At 41.4% G+C, this 17,843-nt stretch overlaps 1 protein-coding gene across 5 annotated transcripts; it reads left to right on the plus strand.

Moving 5' to 3' along the window:
• The first annotated feature begins 68 nt into the window (after nucleotides 1-68).
• Nucleotides 69-14,880, plus strand: WEE1 (WEE1 G2 checkpoint kinase). Of its 5 annotated transcripts, XR_004751188.1 has the most exons (13): nucleotides 69-626; nucleotides 2,805-3,013; nucleotides 3,356-3,422; nucleotides 3,510-3,682; nucleotides 4,617-4,738; nucleotides 5,382-5,528; nucleotides 5,916-6,011; nucleotides 6,088-6,173; nucleotides 6,408-6,578; nucleotides 6,670-6,815; nucleotides 10,184-10,302; nucleotides 14,299-14,481; nucleotides 14,750-14,880. XR_004751188.1 is itself a non-coding variant. In XM_035327020.1 (11 exons), the coding sequence occupies exons 1-11, from the start codon at nucleotides 69-71 to the stop codon at nucleotides 8,740-8,742; spliced, it is 1,926 nt and encodes a 641-aa protein (XP_035182911.1). In that variant the 3' UTR covers nucleotides 8,743-10,029. The 5 variants fall into 5 exon arrangements, 1 of the variants encoding a protein (XP_035182911.1); XR_004751187.1 differs by having other exon boundaries at nucleotides 14,299-14,880; XR_004751186.1 differs by lacking the exon at nucleotides 14,299-14,481.
• The last annotated feature ends 2,963 nt before the right edge of the window (nucleotides 14,881-17,843 follow it).

The following is a 17,843-nucleotide window of genomic DNA, read 5'->3' on the forward strand; positions in this document are numbered from 1 at the left end:
AGCGCAGCGGCGGGCGGGGAGCAGCGCAGCGGCGGCGGGGAGCGGGGCTCGCGGCGCAGCGGGCCGCCATGAGCTTCCTCAGCCTGCAGCAGGCGGCGCCGCCGCGGCGGGCGTCGGCCCGGCGGGCGGCCGCCCCGATCCGTCAGAAGCTGCTGTTCCTGAGCGGCCACAGCGACTGCGAGGAGGAGGAGGAGGACGAGGAGGAGGAGGGCGGCAGCAGCGGCAACAGCACCGGCGAGGACTCGGCCTTCCAGGAGGCGGACTCGCCGCTCTCGGTGGCTCGCACCCCGGCGCGGGGCGACCCGCCCCTGCTGGAGGAGGAGGAGGAGGAGGAGATGGAGCCCGCGGCGGCGCCGCTGCCGGACGAGGGAGACTCGTGGGAGGAGGAAGGCTTCGGCTCCTCGCCGGTCAAGTCGCCTGGAGCCTACTTCATGGCCGGCTCGCCCTCGCCGCCGCCTCCCCACAAGGGCCGGCGCTACGGGGGGCGCTCCCCGCCGCACCTGGCGGCGGGCGGCTACCGGCCGCGGAGCGAGGAGCCCGGCTCGCCGCTGCCCGACTACCCCGGCACCCCGCCCCACAAGACCTTCCGCAAGCTGCGCCTCTTCGACACGCCGCACACCCCCAAGGTGAGGCACCCGCGACCGTTACCGGGGGGGCGGTAACGGGGCCTTACGGGGGGGGGCGGGCCGGGCGAAGTCGGTGGCGGCCCGGGGAGCCGCGGCGGCGCGGCCGTTGGGTTGTGCCGTTGGGTTGTGTGGGGGTTATGTAAGGCGCGGCCCCGAGGCAGCGGCGGGGTGAGGAGGAGCGCGGCGTCCTGCCGGGAGCCTCTGGGAGGCCGGCGGGGAAGTGCCCCGTGTCCGCTGCGTTCCTGGGAACGGCTGGCTAACGGTGGAAGGACATCCAGCGCCTGAACGCCGTTACCTTACGGGAGGGCACCTTTGCTACTAAAAAGTCAAACCTCGGACGGGGATTTGCTGCTTCGTGTCCACCAGCAAGTAGTTAGGTCTGGTTTGAGTACTGGCGTAGCACCATGTGCCAGCGCAAGTGCAGCGACTGCACTTCTCTGCGTCGAATTTGGGAGACGGAGCAGCCAGAGGTGTCGTTAAACGGACGGGTGGGAAAGCTCAGAGGGATAGGTAGTTCTTAAGACTGTCAGCGACAGACATTTGGAAGGCATTTCAATTTCTGATCTCGATGCTCACCCAGAACACCAAAATATACAAACGTAGTGCATTTAAATCCCGTGATAGTAGTCTTGCTTTCTTTGTTACTTCCCACATAACCCTTCAGGAGTAGCCTAATGATAATCCCTGCAGATGATCTCCCAGGGGTCTACAGACTACCCACTAGAAACAAGTAAGCATAAGGAGGGCAACCTTAACTTTTTTCCCCTCTGGCTCTGGTCTACAACTTCCTCGCGAGGGGGAGTGGAGAGGCAGGTGACCTATTCTCCGTAATCACCAGCGATAGGACCCGCGGGAACGGGGTTAAGCTGAGGCAGGGGAAGTTTAGGCTGGACATCAGGAAGAGGTTCTTCACTGAGAGGGTGGTTGCACACTGGAACAGGCTCCCCAGTGAAGTAGTCACTGCACCAAGCCTGTCAGAGTTCCAGAACCAATTGGACTGTGCACTTAGTCACATGGTCTAAACTTCTGGGTAGACCTGTGCGGTGCCAGGAGTTGGACTTGATGATCCTCATGGGTCCCTTCCAACTCGGGATATTCTGTGATTCTATGGTTCTATGATTCTATGGTTCTGCAATTCTATGGTTCTATGATTCTATGGTGTTTGTTATTCTTCTCGGCTTCTGTCCCAAATGACGTTTCAAAGGTAGCTTAGTTACCCTGTTTAGAAGTAGAAAAATGGGAGATGAACTTAACGTCAGGAGCGAACACTTCAGAGATGCTGGAGTCTTGTGTATTGTGACACTTACAAGTAACATCTTAACACTGTGTTTCAATGGAATTATTGAGTTAGGTGCCCAGTTCTGGAAAAACAGTTGGTTAAGTTACCAAGTGGAAATACTGAAATGTGTTGAGACTCCACTGAGACTTGAAGGTCACTGGTTAGCATCATCATCAGGGTGTGGGAGACCCAAGGGCAAACTTCTCTACGTAACTGGGAGAGATCTGATCAAGTGCCCAGAAACTGCCTGATGGATTACTGCCCCAAATATCTACTCTGAATATTGTGCTGGAGGTGCAGCGGTTTCATGTGTGATATTGTTTCAGCATTGCTGCTTCAGTCTGTCCTCCTGTGGTGGTTCAGTGAGAGTGATGCCACTGAACAGTGCTGTCAGTTCTTGAGCAAGTGTTGTAGATCCATTGAGGCTTCTGCATCAGTATGAAATCTTTGATATAGTGTTCTTTTTAAGTTTGCTATCCTAAGTTTGTGATCACCAAAGATACTTTCTATATTTAGTCTAACTTTTATATCTTTTATATGAAAATCGTGACAATACAATGCAGCATGGTCCATGAATTTCATCTCTGTTTGTTTCATGAACATAGAACTGTCCATGGGGAAGGCTGTGTGATGACTTGATTAAAGACAGAACACTTCTCGTCATCATTCCTATCTTTTCAAAATTATTTCAACATGTGATGTTTTCTTTAACTGTTTTTGTGTGAAGTGTAAAGCCTCATAGCGTCTGGAATTTTTTGATGGAAATGCAGGCATTATTTAAACAACTCATGCTTGCTTTGAGTAGAGAGCATTCCAATAATGACTTTCAAACATGATGTGACCATGTCTAAAGCAACGTTGAGCTCATGAATGTCTCATTATTATTATTTTAAATACAGAGTTTGCTCTCTAAAGCACAAGGACTAGGTTCCAGCTCAGCCAAACTTCGAGGGGGCTCTCTATTTATGAATGTTGGGAAGTCGGAGAAGCGAGATTCTGATATCAGACAAACACCTCATGTGAACATTAATCCCTTCACTCCTGATTCCATGTTCCTTCACAACTCTGAAGGACAATGTCGGAGGAGAAAGAGAACACACTGGAATGAGTGAGTAATTTGTATCTTTCCTTGTAACGCTTACCCTTAAAACCATTTTAGCTGCAAAAGTTCTGTTAAGAATTGCTTCTGTGAAATTATTCCTCCTTCCAAATCTGTTAGTGATGCAAGACAGAGGTCTTGGAGTATCTGTTTTGTATGAAGGTTTTTGTTAGTATGAGGTTTTTAATGATTTTATGGCTATGAACTTGTCCTTATAAATATCTAATGTTTAATTAGACTAAACTTGGGTAGTATGGGAGAATTGGATTTAAAAAAAAATAACTGCTAGACTTCAATTTTAAGTTTCTTAAGCTGTATTAATTTTGTAAAAATAACAAGTGTGAATTTCAGCTCGTGCGGAGAAGACATGGAAGCAAGTGATGGAGAGCTTGAAGATGAAACTACCAGACCTGCTAAGGTAATTAATTAATCTTTAGAACTTGGTACGAAGTTTGGCAGTTAACGTATTTGCATCTGTAAGTATTTTTCTTTCTGATCTTCACAGAGGATCACAATAACGGAAAGTAATATGAAGTCACGGTATGCAACCGAATTTCATGAGTTGGAGAAGATTGGATCCGGTGAATTTGGTTCTGTGTTTAAATGTGTGAAGAGGCTTGATGGCTGTATTTATGCTATAAAGCGATCTAAGAAACCCTTAGCTGGCTCAGTGGACGAGTGAGTATTTCCTGCTCTTAAAACATGCTTTTTGGTGCTTTTTCCTTCAATGTTGCTTTGTATCAGTATCTAGAGAAGGCATTTATGATAAAATCATAAATATATTTCAATTAAATATAAAACAGTAGGATATAGTTTTGAAGTCATTTTACACTTCTTTTTCAAATACTGCTCAAACGTTGGGAGGAAAGTTTACTCAACTCTAAGAGAGATTTGTCCCAAAACTTTTGAGTGGAAACAGATTGTCCTCACCTGGAAAGTAAAAGAAATGCTTGCTTGCATTAACGGTAGGAGGTACTATATGAAGCTGCAGCGGTGATCCTTTGAGGTGCAAAAGGAAAACAATACTGCCAACAAAGTCCACGTTTCTGCCAAGTTTAAGTGACATGCAGATTATCAGCTGTTTTTTGATTGAGTCTGATATTCCTGGCTCTTTTTCTCCCCCAATATTCTAATAGTTATATAAAGCTTCGCTGGTCTGTGATGCTCAAAATTACATACCAGCGTTATACAACAGACGTTAAGAATGTAGAGTTCAGTTATACTCAGGGCCAAGACATTTAGTCATAATCCTAGCTTATGGCTATTTTTTTCCTAAAACTTCAATGATGCTCCTGAAAGCTTGCTGCTGACAGTGGTTGGAAAGTAAGTAATGTAAGCGGCAGTTGCCTCAAGAATCATCTGCAACAAAGGCTGTATTTTAATGTTTCATGTTGCTTGGTCTTTTAATACAACATAAACGGCTTTAGCTGTTTGGACGTAAATAAATATCCAACACAAGATTCTGTAGAACCGAATGTGAAGATTTTAATTAGAGACCTGTGCTGGAAGAGTGGTGTGATGTTTTAGTAAGTGTTTATGTAAAGCTGAAATTGAACTAATTTCACTTCATAATATTCCTGTGTGCTGTTATTTTTTTGTGTGACTGTAACAGGCAAAATGCTTTAAGAGAGGTCTATGCACATGCAGTTCTGGGGCAGCATTCGCATGTAGTAAGATACTACTCTGCGTGGGCAGAAGATGACCATATGCTCATACAGAATGAATATTGCAATGGTGAGTAAAGATTGATTGTTCTGAACTCGCTTTAAAAATCGGTGTTTTTTTGAAGATACACAGGTATCTCTACACATCCCTAGTGCTAAGTAGGAATTTACGTCCTTATGCATAGCTCGTTAGTATTGTCTGAAGTGGGTCTGTATGTTCCTTTCTGTTGCGAAGGGCATACTGGATAAATGAAACAATAATTTACAAAATTGCAGACAAAGTCTTCAGTGTTCAAAAATACTGGAACTACACTAAGGCATTTGTGAGCAGCAAAGTAGTTAATTCTTCTATATAATAGCTCAAGTCGGAATACAGGGAATAAAGTTTCCCTCGAAAAGGGCACAATTGCTGTGGCTGATACCGTGCTAGAGATCTGGAAGAGGACTATAGTCCTTTTCCTTTGTGTTTTGGTATCCTGTTAATTTACGTGGCAGCTGCAGAAGACTTCACAGAAGAAAAATAATTTTAATATATTACACGGCTATAAAGAGAGGGGATACAGCAGTCTGTATCATCAGCAAATTTTTGGTGATAGATTCACTGCTGATTTTGGAAGCCAGTTGTATTTACTTTTGGAAGCAAGTTGTCATTATTTTCTCAACTGTTTCATTATAAATAAATAAATACTTTTTTTTTTTTCATGTTGTTTTAGGTGGCAGTTTAGCAGATGCCATAAGTGAAAATTACAGGAATATGCGTTATTTTACTGAGCCGGAGCTGAAGGACCTACTGCTTCAGGTGGCTCGAGGCTTAAAGTACATTCATTCCATGTCACTGGTGCACATGGATATTAAACCTAGTAAGTGTGTAAACTGGTTTACTCTATTGACAGGTTCCTCAGCTAACTTAATCTGTAGAGAAATGAGCAGTTAACCACACCTTATTAACTGTAAGTTCTTTACTGAAGTCTTCAGTAGCAGATGTCAGTTATAAAATTGGCCAGCAAACTTGTAACTGCTGATGAATTTATCTTGGGTCTTTTTTGTGTAATTAACTCTTTCTTGCACAACGCTTGGCTCCACTTCCTGCAGAGGGGCGCAGAGTGTGTGTGCGCACATTGTAATTTCTTGTTCTAGAAACTGGGCATGCAACTGAAATTTCTGTGTGGCTAAAACAAACTGATAAAACCAGATGAAGTAAAAATTGGACTCAAATGTGTTTTTTTAACAGTTCTGCTCTTTTACAGGTAACATCTTCATATCCAGGACATCAGTCCCAAGTACGACTTCAGAAGAAGGAGATGATGATGAGTGGTCATCTGATAGAGTCATATTTAAAATAGGTACGAAGCAGCACACTTGTGCGTAAGAGTTGCATCATTTTATGTCTTCTGAGAAATAACGCTAGTTTTTTTGCAGGTGACCTTGGTCATGTAACTCGAGTATCTAGTCCACAAGTGGAAGAAGGGGATAGCCGTTTTCTTGCAAATGAAGTCCTACAAGAGGTAGCTATCCTACTTGTAGAAAATACTTGTGTTAGGTCTGTATGCTGTTTTCATTAGAGTAATGATTTGTTGTCTGCCACTTCGTTGCTGAAAGAAACTTCCTAAGTGGTATCTCCCCCAAATGCTAGTCAGAACGTAATAGCATGGATGTGTTTGGTGTTGAATAATCTAGCTGAGGTTTGTTTTTATACTGGGTAGTATCTATAGTAAATTCATTTTTCTTTATTTTTAAAGAACTACACTCATTTGCCAAAAGCAGATATTTTTGCTCTTGCTCTGACTGTTGTCTGCGCTGCTGGGGCTGAACCGCTTCCAACTAACGGGGACCAATGGCATGAAATTCGACAAGGAAAACTACCGAGAATACCACAAGTGCTTTCTCAAGAATTACTAGACCTACTAAAAGTAAGAACTCTTGTTCCAGTGACTCTCTGATTAGTGTAACTTACTGTATTACTGGCCTTAACCAGAATGACTTTATTTTTTTTTCCCCAAGGTTATGATTAATCCTGATCCAGAGAAAAGACCTTCAGCTGTGGCACTAGTCAAGCATTCAGTGCTGCTCTCTGCTGCAAAAAAGAGTGCAGAGCAGCTGAGGATAGAACTGAATGCTGAAAAATTCAAAAACTCACTCTTGCAGAAGTAAGTAATTCCTTGGGATCCTTAAATAGAACTTTAGCTTCTAATGGTTCTTTATATGCTTTTATGACCGACTGGAAAGAGTAATTTGACGCATTGTGCTGTTAAGGATGGGTTTCTCAACGTAACTTGCTTGTATTAAGGGGTGGTGGTGTTTTTTTTTGTTGTTGTTGTTGGAAGTTGGCTAAGCTAATGCTTTGTGAAGGCAAAACCTGTCTGCAGCTTCATCATTACAAAAATAACTGTAACCTAAAGCTAGGAACGATTTGAAAAGAACACTGACCCACAGTAACTTTCAGGGGGGATAGTGTTCCATAAAGTAGTTCAGGTTGGATTACTTTTAGGGAAGAATGGAAGAATAATTTAAAACTGAATTTCCTGGTAATGGTTTGGTGGTTGGGTGTGTGCATAGATGTGCGTGTATGACTGACCTCCAGTCAGTCATTAGCAAAGTTGATTAAAAAATATATATATATTTCGGTGGACTGGCACAGTGATAACATGGAGAGGATTAGATGGAGCACTGGTGTAAATGAACAGTACTTGAGTTAATAAGAATGGGACTAGCCAACTAAAAAACTAAATACAAACTTATAACTAAATACATCTATACCGTTATATTATGTGCTTGAAATACTCGCTCTTGCTTTGGAGATGAGGTGTAAAGTGAGATTACAAGTCGTAATAGTTAGGATAGAGAAAATCCTCTGAGGGGTAGCTTGGGATAAGAGGATGTACAGGTGGAGTCTTTACATGTTACTGTATGCGAGCACTTAAAGGAGAAAAGGGTTATGGGGGAAATCCTTGATAAGGATAACTTGGCTCTTTAGTCAGACTATTTCATAGTTTCTTATATTGAGTTTTGTTTAACTTAGTCCTCAGACTGAGTATTGGCAATTCTCTGAAACGCTTGGCAGAATGTTATATAGGGACAATGGCCTTCGCTGCCTTCAGTGTTACAGCCTTGCAGTAATAGGCTCAAATTTTTGTTAGGCAAACAAGATTTTTGTGGTGATAGGTTTTTGATGTGGTATGCAAGAGGAAGGAAAAGGATGCTTCCTGAGTTGTTTGTTGCTAGCTATGTTTCATTTAAGAGTGTGTCTGCTTGCCTGAGTCTTCCACAGGAGTTTCAGTTGTGGCTGAACACTTCATTTGAGGGAGCTTCTGTAATTAGCTCTTCACTTGTTGATCATAGGACTTGTACTAGGAAGTAAACAACATCCTATAATCTTGTAATTGATACATAAGATAGAGTGGAATAAATTATTTTGATACCAGGTCAGTGATCGGTTCTGTAGGTAACCTTGCTTCTTTCAATCATAAAACATAATCATTTTTTCCACCTCAGTTATCATTGTGACAAACTGAATTGCAGTGGGAAAAACGTAAGGTTAGAAAGATTAGTGTTCTGTGTTGCAGCCACACTTCAGTGATAGCAAATATTTTGCCTGTTGAAAATATAATCAATAGCCAGCTAAAGATTTTCATAGCAAAGCTGCTGAGCTGCTTATAAAAATCTGGATTTCAAAATTTGACCAAGATACGTGAATTTGTCACGTCCTTCCCTTTTCAAAAGAAAGGACATCTAGGCAAGTAAGGAACATTGGTGTTTTGCCCTGTGGGTTTAAGTATCACTTCCATCTGTTTGTCTTAATGTGGCCTGAATTGATGGCAAGTCTTAAGTTCGGAATTGTTGTAATTCCTGTGAAAACGTCACTTGCTGTGACATGCCTATAGTCCCTACTGAATATTGCATGTGTGACTTCCAATGTCTTGCAGGGAGCTGAAGAAGGCACAGATGGCAAAGGCCGCAGCTGAGGAACGAGCACTGTTCACTGACAGAATGACAACTAGATCTACGACACAGAATAGACCATCTCGACTCATTGGAAAGAAAATGAACCGCTCAGTTAGTCTTACTATATACTGAACTATGAAGTCCAAAAGAACTACTGGGGATGGCTATAGCATCTCTGCTGGACTGAAGCCGTAAGGGGTTGAAGGAAGCATTCAATTCCTGGTTTCTTGTCCTGTCTTAGATAAGTGTCACTAGTTTTACAGGAGTTGTTTCTGGGTTTTTAATTTCAACAATATGGCTGATTAGCTGTATTAACCGTTGGAGGTAATGGACTCGGTCACTATCTGTCCATAGAGGATCCTGGATGTTAATCCATAAACCTTTCAGTTACACTGTTAGATGTTACATCGTCCCAGGGTTAACCACTATAGTGGTGTGCTGCTTTTTAGTGTTACAGCATTGTAATGAGAAGTGCTGTCCCTAATGATCTTTAAGAGGGAGGGAAGGGGCATTGCTGTGTTACTGATTTTGGAGCAGAGGGGAATAAATTTTGAAAGACAGGCTTTAAGGCCACCTACACTCAATGTACCTGATGTCAGGTAACCTTTTGTTGTGAATTTTATTTGTATATTCAACTGGGAGCACTTTGTAGGCATTGCATAAACCACAGCTTAGAAACCTGTGGAATTAAGTGCCGTGTGGAACTGCTGCTATTTTAGTGTTTTGTCCTCGCTGTAAACTGTAGCATTAAAACAATCATTATTGTGTTAATAGGCTTCTTGTTAAAACAATTACGTTAAACAAATTGAAGCTGCATTTTAGTGAAAGCAGCATTTCTCTCTTGAAGCTAGTGCATTGTGAAATAATGCACCCATTTGGTATTTGGACTCTGTATTAGTGTAGTGCAATTGTTAATGTCTTGGCTGTTGATGTTTTGTAATCCTTTCTAATAAGGTTCTCTAAATGTTGGTATTCTCTTCAGTTTTTCATTCTTGAGGCTCTTGTATATTTTTTTATGTTGGAGTACTTGTAAATAATTGTTTAGTGTAAGTGTTCAGGTTGTTCTTCATTGTTTATGTACATAAGTTTGATTGTGCTTATATAGTATACTATACTGAAACTGCAGACGGAGATGCCAACAGACCAAGTTTAACTGTTCAATTTTAAGTTCCAGTACGAACCAAATGTGTCTGTCAAAACTTATACTGTTGTTGGCTGACAGATGTTGCTAAAAATCGAACTGTTCTAATTTCTGGCTTATCTCTTCATTAATTTTAGTTTAAATGATGTTTCCCATTTGTGCTCTGTTTGTTCTTACTAGTGTTGAATTTGAACATTAAAGTTAACAGTTGTGTTTAATAGCGTCTAATGCTTATTTAAGCTTGATTTTTGTGGAAATAAAACGTTGACTCAGGAATATACCACGGCAAGTCCTGATTAGATTTGCTTCCTGTTCCTGCCTAGTGCTTGTGGTTCCCTGTCAGGAGAGTGGGACTCACTGATAGTTCTGTTGGGACAAAGGCACCGCAGTCTGCGTGTGCTAGCGTATGTTGACTGCGGTCTGTCTCTACAGCTTCAGGAACAGTACTTAGACAGCTGGAAAACTGAAACCTGTGGACGATTTGAATTGAGACGTGACTGTGAAGATGGAATACTAGATGAAACTGCAAAGAAAGACCTGCTAGGTCTGAGGTAAGGAGGAATGAATACTCATGCATTGTTGAGAATGGGGAGACAAGGGTGGTGGAGGGACTGAATAGCTTATAGAAGACAACGACAAGTTTTCTGTAGCACAGACGTAAAATATTCATGTATATGTATTACTGTATTAAAATCTCATTTAAAGAGAGATGCAGTAGAAGTACTAAAGGCTTAATAGATAGCCTATCTGGGAAGCTTTTATGCTGCTCTATCCAAGAATTTCAGGTGAAGTTTATCTCATTTTAATAGGAACAACTTTCCTGAGTCAGGCCACTGGGGAGATTGAGAATCATGGTCTCGAGAGTGGCTTGTGGGAAGAGCTTGAGATTTGTAGAGTGTGTGTGTGTTAATGCTTCCTTTGAATACTCCTAGCATCCAGTCATATGTGGTTCAAATGCTTGCTGAATGAGAAGTGGTGTCTCTATTTTACTGCCCCTGAAATATTTTTTTTTCTTAAATAAAAATAATCTTAAAGTAATTTTGGTAGCTTATGAATTTACTGCAAAAACGCTTGAGCAAAATTTGTACGTAGGTATGCAAGCCATCTTTTCAGGTGGAAGAAGAAACTACTACCCTCTTGCAAAACGTAGGAAGTTGGATGTCAGTTGGAGAAATTCTAACAAGCATGGTGTAACAAGAGGAGCTTCAACACTTTAAGAGCTTTATCTATATTTAATTTTTAAAAAATACCATTGGTGACTGGTAGATGTTATTCAAAATAGCTACATTTAATGTTTCACTGTGTTTCCAGTTCCATTTTCCAAAACAGATAGCATAGTACCTTGACTACTTTGATTCAGGGTATTTCTCGAAGAACTACATAGGAACCTAAAAGTAATTGTAAAACTGGTATTTTATATCCCCGTCTGCTTCTTTGTCTTCTGCCTGAATCTGAATTCAGAGCCTGTAATTCATCTTTTAATGATACATTACTGGTTAACGCTACCTGTCTAGTCTTGCTTGGACTTCTCACATCTCATGCCCAAAGAGTGGGTGGTTTGGTGAACTAAAGCTCTTAGAGAATTAGTTTCCTGTAAAGATTGGATACGTCACACTTAAACATCTCTTTTTCAAAAACAATTCTCCTTTGAATCATAGAACAGCTTGGGTTGCAAGGGACCTTTAAGATCATAGTTACAACCCCTTGTGCTACTTGTTAAATATGTGAAGTCAAATATGGTATTCTGATATTAGATAGAATTCTATTTATGCCATTACCAACCTATCATATTGAAACAAAATTAGATTTACTTAGAGAATATTTGTCCAGAAAACTTGTGCTAGTCAGGCATGCTACTAGTCTGTTAATGCCAATGGATGGAAGAAGAGTGTTTTTAAAGAGAAGTTAGCATCTTTTGCTCCTAGCTGTTCCCTGCATGAACCTTACCTTCTTTCACTGAACTAATGGAAATGTGGAAAACTAATATATCTAGAAATTGTTGATGTAATTTCATGGGTTTAAGATCAAACTGACTTTTCTTGTCCTGAATTCACAGAGGGTAACCTGGCTAGAATTACTATGCAGTCAGCTTAGTCTCTCTTTTAAGTTATTGATACGTGTAACTTACCTGCTTTTGTTGTTTTTGCAGTTTCTTGGTTTCCTGTAAACTCACTGGTATTTTCTTCCTTGTATTTTTTTTTCCTACCTCAGCCCCAAAAGTTCTTGGGTACAAACTGTTGATTACCACAGACCTAATAAAGAGTTTTGTTTTGTTTGGGCTGGATATCAGGAAGATAAAGAACCTAAAAAAACTTGACGACTATTCGGCTTTTATATGAAGTCATAAGCAAAGTTCACCTTCACTTGGAAATGGAGATGGGCATTGCTTGTATATTTGAAAACATGATTCTAGTTCTACAGATTGAATTACTTTGTACTGTAACACCTAAAAATCTTATGAACAAAAGTGTACTTAGTTACCCTATTATCCTGTTGAACTGGATATATATATATATATATATATATATATATATATAAATAAAAACACATGTACCCTACCAAAAAAGTAAGGTCCCTACCCTACTAAAAGTGTGACCTTGTCTTTAATAGTCCCAGCAGCAACTGCCAGACAAAATAGTCAACTGAATTAAATTTTTTGTCTGTCGTGTGTTTGTGTGCCAGTATAGCACTTCACTCAGATTTTTAGAAATAATGATCTTGTTCTGCAGTAGAAATTGAGCATTTTTACCAACAGTAGCTTAGGTGAGCTTCCTAAGGTAAGCCTCCTTTTTTCATCGCTACTCCCAGCAGCTCTGTAGCCTTGGAAAAGGCAATATCATGATTTTGCTGTACATGTGATTTTTAACAAGTGTGCATGCTTAATAATTCTCAGCACTTGTGCTACCTGCCACTGTCACTGCTGTAGCTGTTCTTGAGGGCTTGGTTCTAATGCAATGGCCGGGAAGAATTAAGTGTGGATATTCTCTGCTGTTGTGGTTTAACCTGGCCAGCAGCTAAGCACCACGCGGCCGTTCATTCACCTTCCCCCCTCCGTCACTGGGAGGGGGGAAGAGAATTGGGAAAATTAAGCCTGTGGGTTGAGATAGAGACGGTTTATTAGGACAGGAAAAAAATAATGATGAAAATAGTATGGCTTATAATAATACATACAAAACAAGTGTACGTATTGCAATTGCTCACCACCTGCTGACTGATGCCCCACCAATCCCCGAGCAGCTGGACCCCACCCCGGCTAGCCACCCCTATATATTGTTCAGTGTGACCCCAGATGGTACGGAATACCCCTTTGGCCAGCTGGGGTCAGCTGTACTGGGTCTGTCCCCTCCCAGCTCCTGCTGCGCCCCCAGCCTGCCCGCTGGCAGGGCAGAGTGAGAAGCTGAAAAGTCCTTGGCTTAGTGTAAGCACTGCTCTGCAGCAATTAAAACATCAGCGTGTTATCAGCACTCTTCTCATCCTAATCCAAAACAGCACCCTACCAGGTACTAGGAGGAAAATTAACTGTCCTAGTTGAAACCGGGACACCTGCATGAACCTTACCTTCTCTCAGTGAACTGTGGAAGCCATTTGAGAGCTTCTAGCTCCCCCAGTTGGAGGCTGCTGAGCTGACACAGGTTCTCATCTGAAGAAACACTGCAGAGAAAAAGCAGGAAGAAGCGGTGACTGAGCAGGGCAGCACACAGGAAATGAAGGTCCTGCTTCTGTTTAAACAGTTGGATTTGGATGAAGATCCTGTCTTGAGTATAATAGAATTGGGGTAGGGAAAAGGGAGGTGCCTCAAGGAGACAATATTACTGTGCCTAATTAAACAGGAAGCAATTTATTACTGTTTAACATGTTGCTTGGAAACCTAAGCTTGTGCAAGTTCAAAAAGTATTTAAGATAGTTCTGTTGAAAGATCTGAGGAATCTATTCAAGGATCTTCCTTTCCCCAGTCACTTGACTCCCTTTCTAATGTGCAGCATCAATATTTAGAGTTACTTCTGAGTGATCCTGCTGATGTAAATTGATTTCTGTTCGATATGAGGTAAAGCAGAGTCACTGGCCTAATTCTGATCTGATCTGTGTATCCCTAAGATTACTGCCAGATAGGTGAGCAAATAGTCACAAATTCTGCAGCTAATGAATTACCATTTATGCACAGGAGAAGATTCTGCATGTTAAACCTTATTGTGACAGAGAACATTTGTTCATTGATTGATTTACAGACAGTAAAACGTGCCACCAATTGAGGTGTTTTAGGGAAGGTGGTGTCCAGGACAGCGATGGAGTGAGACCTATTATGAGCCTTTAGCGGTCTCAACTGGGTGATCTTTCTATGGCTGTAGTGTCTCATTGTCTCTTTGCTCTTAGCTACTTAGGTGTTAGGACGTTTAGGGTAGAATCACCACGTATATTTGTTCCCTGCCTTAGCAAATGGGATTTTAACCTCCCTTTGGTCTTGTAGATGTTGAGTTAATGTTGGTTGACAGGTTTTTACCTGTCAGCCTTGCTTACAAGGCTTTTCTATTGACCACTTCTCTTTCCAGTTCCCCTTCCAAAGCATGTCAGATGCTTACTTTGGAGTACACACCTGGGATTTAATTTCCTCTTCCTGTCTTCAAGTAAGGTAGCTGTGGTATTCTGTTCCACGGTGTGTTCTATGACTTGGTGAGAAATACTTTATCAACTACAAACATAGAGTAAGTGTGTTACCAAGGAGGAACTGAAAGGTAACTTAATGCTCCGTTTAACCCCTCTTTATGTTTCTTCAGTCCATTTTGAATGAAAAAGCATGTTTTGTGCATGTGTATAAGTAGCTTAAAACTGTACTAAAGCATGTGTACTTTGCTGGAATCTTGATTGTTCTAGAAGTCTTAGAAGTGAATGTCACATCAACTTTTTTTGTTGGAGAGACTGAGCTAGCATTCTAATTCAATTCTAATAGCTAATGCTGCTGCCTAGTTCACCTAAAATAATATTCATGTTTTGTTTCTACAGTTTCAGCTTGAGGTGTGTGTATAAGGCCAGATGAAACAGATTTTAAAATAATAGAAGAAACAACTTCATCAAATGATTTGAGAACCAGGTTACAGTATAACAGCAAATAAACCTAATGCTTTTCACCCTGTTCCCAATGCTTCTGTAGTGTTTTCAGGTGGGACTATCTGTTCAGGAACAGTAATATATTGATCATTTAACACTGGAATTCACTTTATTTTCTCTTGAAACATTGCTGGGAAATGTCAGGTACTAGAAATGGTTTTTTTCAAAGGCGGCTACAAAGTTGTATTAACGGCCTTCCATTTCTGTTTGCTTCAATTTAGCTGTGCTGAGAATGAAAATGACTCCTAGTCACGGTTCAGGAAGATTTTCTCTGAGCTAACAGTGTGCAAAACCTGTGAGTTGCTTAATGTATCTGAATTCTTTCCTTGATAGCAATTTAAATGATTCAGTGGTATAAAACAGAATCAGTGACGATTTAAATGTGTAATCTTTCTTCTGGTTAGGAGCTCCCTAACAGATACTTGCTACTTAGCTAACAAGGAGTAATTCTGAAGGGAGGAGGAAGAGAGCAGTGACCTACCTCTTAAGGCTGGCCCTTAGCAAGGTCTAACTAAAGCTTCTTCCTGAAAGTATGAGTCACTGTGCCACTGTGAGCCAGTTTTCCCTCCCTGGTCTCCCCAACACCCTTCAGTCATGCTTTTAACTGTGGAGAGCAAACAAGATTAGAAGCAGCATAGATTTTAAAATTAAGTTGCTGAGATCTCAGACAACTTCCAAAAAAAGCAGAAGTGTGTTAAGTTTCTGAACTTTCTTTTGTGCCGTATGTAATACAAGTGAATTGAAGTTTATGTAGTGTTAGTAAGGACTTCATAATTACGTGTGATCACTGTTAGTGTTCTACAGATTATATGTCAACCTTATCTTTAAAGGTTTTAAATGCAGAATGTTTTGACATGCGCAGACCCAACTAGTCAGTTTTAATGGGATTGTTGCTTAAAATAGCCCAGGGTTACACTTTGGATGTGGATGCAGCTAGCCCTTGTAATTTAAGTGTTTCTTTAGACTTAAAAAAAAAAAAAAAAAAAAAAAGTTTGTTTGCCTATGAACTTCAGTTTAAATATTTTTCATCAATTGGTTCAATCCTATTTAAAAAAAAAAAAAGCTATATATATGTGTGTCTATGTAAAATAAAGTATTAATTTTACACACAGCTTGTATCTTTTTGATTAACCTACCAGAAACTGAAGCAGGCAAGGCTTATGGAGACTACTAATTTTAATAAAATATTTAAGCATGGGCTTACTATTCTATTAATCTGAATGGGACTATTTGTATTTTCAGTGGAAAACAAATCCTCTTCTGGCATTGGATTTAACCATGTCACTTAAAGTAAGAATAACAGAAGCCAGGAAAAAGACTGGAAGAAAAACATGTGTTTTTCTTTACAATTACTTTTTGTGAGGCATTTTATTTTTTGATAATTTTATAAAAATAAGGTGCTAAAAAATCACTGAACTTTGTGAAAAAAAAGTCCCTGCATGAGGAAGTTCATCTTGGACAGAAGTCCAATGTAAAGCATGAGATCAACACTCATTTAATAATTATCAATATGAGGAAAAACAATTAATATAGTTGTGACATTTCACAGAACCTACCTGTGTTTTAATGCACTTCAATAGGGATGTTCTGTACTTATTGACAACCTTGTGGTTGTTCAGTTATCAAATAAATAGCGTGACCTGTATATACAAAAGCTGCCTCCTTCCTCAAGTGGGGTTGTGGTCACTTCAATTGGAGAAATGTTCATGTATTTCAAGATAACGGATGTTTCTGGTAATACTAGCAGCTATAGTCGTAGCAAGTCAGGTTTGCTAAGAAACTTAGTCCAATCAGTCTTTGATATTAATTGTGCAGTTCACATCATCCATCTCAAGGAAAGAACATAAATAATTGTGGATTTCAAAGTCCCAAATTAACTATGGAGGGGAAAAGTTAAGAAAAATGTTGGGGGGGGGGGGGGGGGGGAAAAGGAAGGTGCTAGGACACTTGCTGTGAATAAGACACTGTTTGACTGTTCGCTGTTACAAAAAGCCTACGTCATCTCTACATTGCTAAAATATGTTTACTTGCTGTAAGCTAGAGAAAATACTAAAGAATAAGATGTAGCTGAAATCTAGGGATGATTCTAGTCTCCGCTACCCCTCCCCCCTTCCCCCAAAACAAACAAACAAAGAAACAAAACAAACCCTAGTTTTTATGAATTAACTGTAAATGAAAATTAAAAGTGCTTCCTCTAGTGAACTTTGCTATCTGGCCATCTCTCATTATCCCAGCCAGGGGAGTACTGTCAATCACAGATTAGTGATCCATGTAACTTAGGCCTGTGCCTACCCAGTCTGTGCTGTAACTGCTCTCGTGCCTGGCCTCGGGCCCTGGTGGGCCTGCACGTGTCCCTCGAGGTGTCCCTCGAGCTCACCTGGTGGCTTGTAGAAGAGGAACCTGCAGGCACCTCCCCTGGGGTGTACCTGTGATCTACCACTTGTGTGCCTCGCCTTTATCTAGAAGTGCAGCAAGAGGTTCTCACAGGGACATCATTTCTTTTTGACTGTAAAAATATTTGGAGTTTTTTTTTTTTTCGTGAGAAAATGCTGTAATGTCTAAAATGACAAAATGGGTAACCTTTCCACAGATCGATCTGAATCTCCTCGACTGGAGAGCTGCTTGGTGCTGCACAGCTTGGCCTTCCCAGCAGCTAGAGGAATGCCTGGAATCTCCTCTTCATCACAGGGTTAGCTGCAATAAAGGGCATTTTAAGTGACACTTTACCGACCGAGTGCCTTTCTCACTGGGATCGTAATGAGCCAGCACTGCCTGGTGGAAAATAGTCGTCTTGCTGTACCTACTGTACCTCTTGCTGCCAGCGGCAGCGTGCGGAGCGCGATGCTCCCTGCACTGCCGGCCTGGCAGTGCCGCACCTCTCAGCGCCGCCCAGCCTGGCCCCGGCCCTGGCCCCTGCGCTGTGTGGCACAGGCACCCACCGCCCCTCAGCGCCGGGCCCCGCCCCGGCTCCGTCCCCTCGCGGCAGCCG

Source organism: Oxyura jamaicensis, chromosome 5 (genome assembly GCF_011077185.1).
Source record: "Oxyura jamaicensis isolate SHBP4307 breed ruddy duck chromosome 5, BPBGC_Ojam_1.0, whole genome shotgun sequence".
Taxonomy (NCBI): Eukaryota; Metazoa; Chordata; class Aves; order Anseriformes; family Anatidae; genus Oxyura; species Oxyura jamaicensis.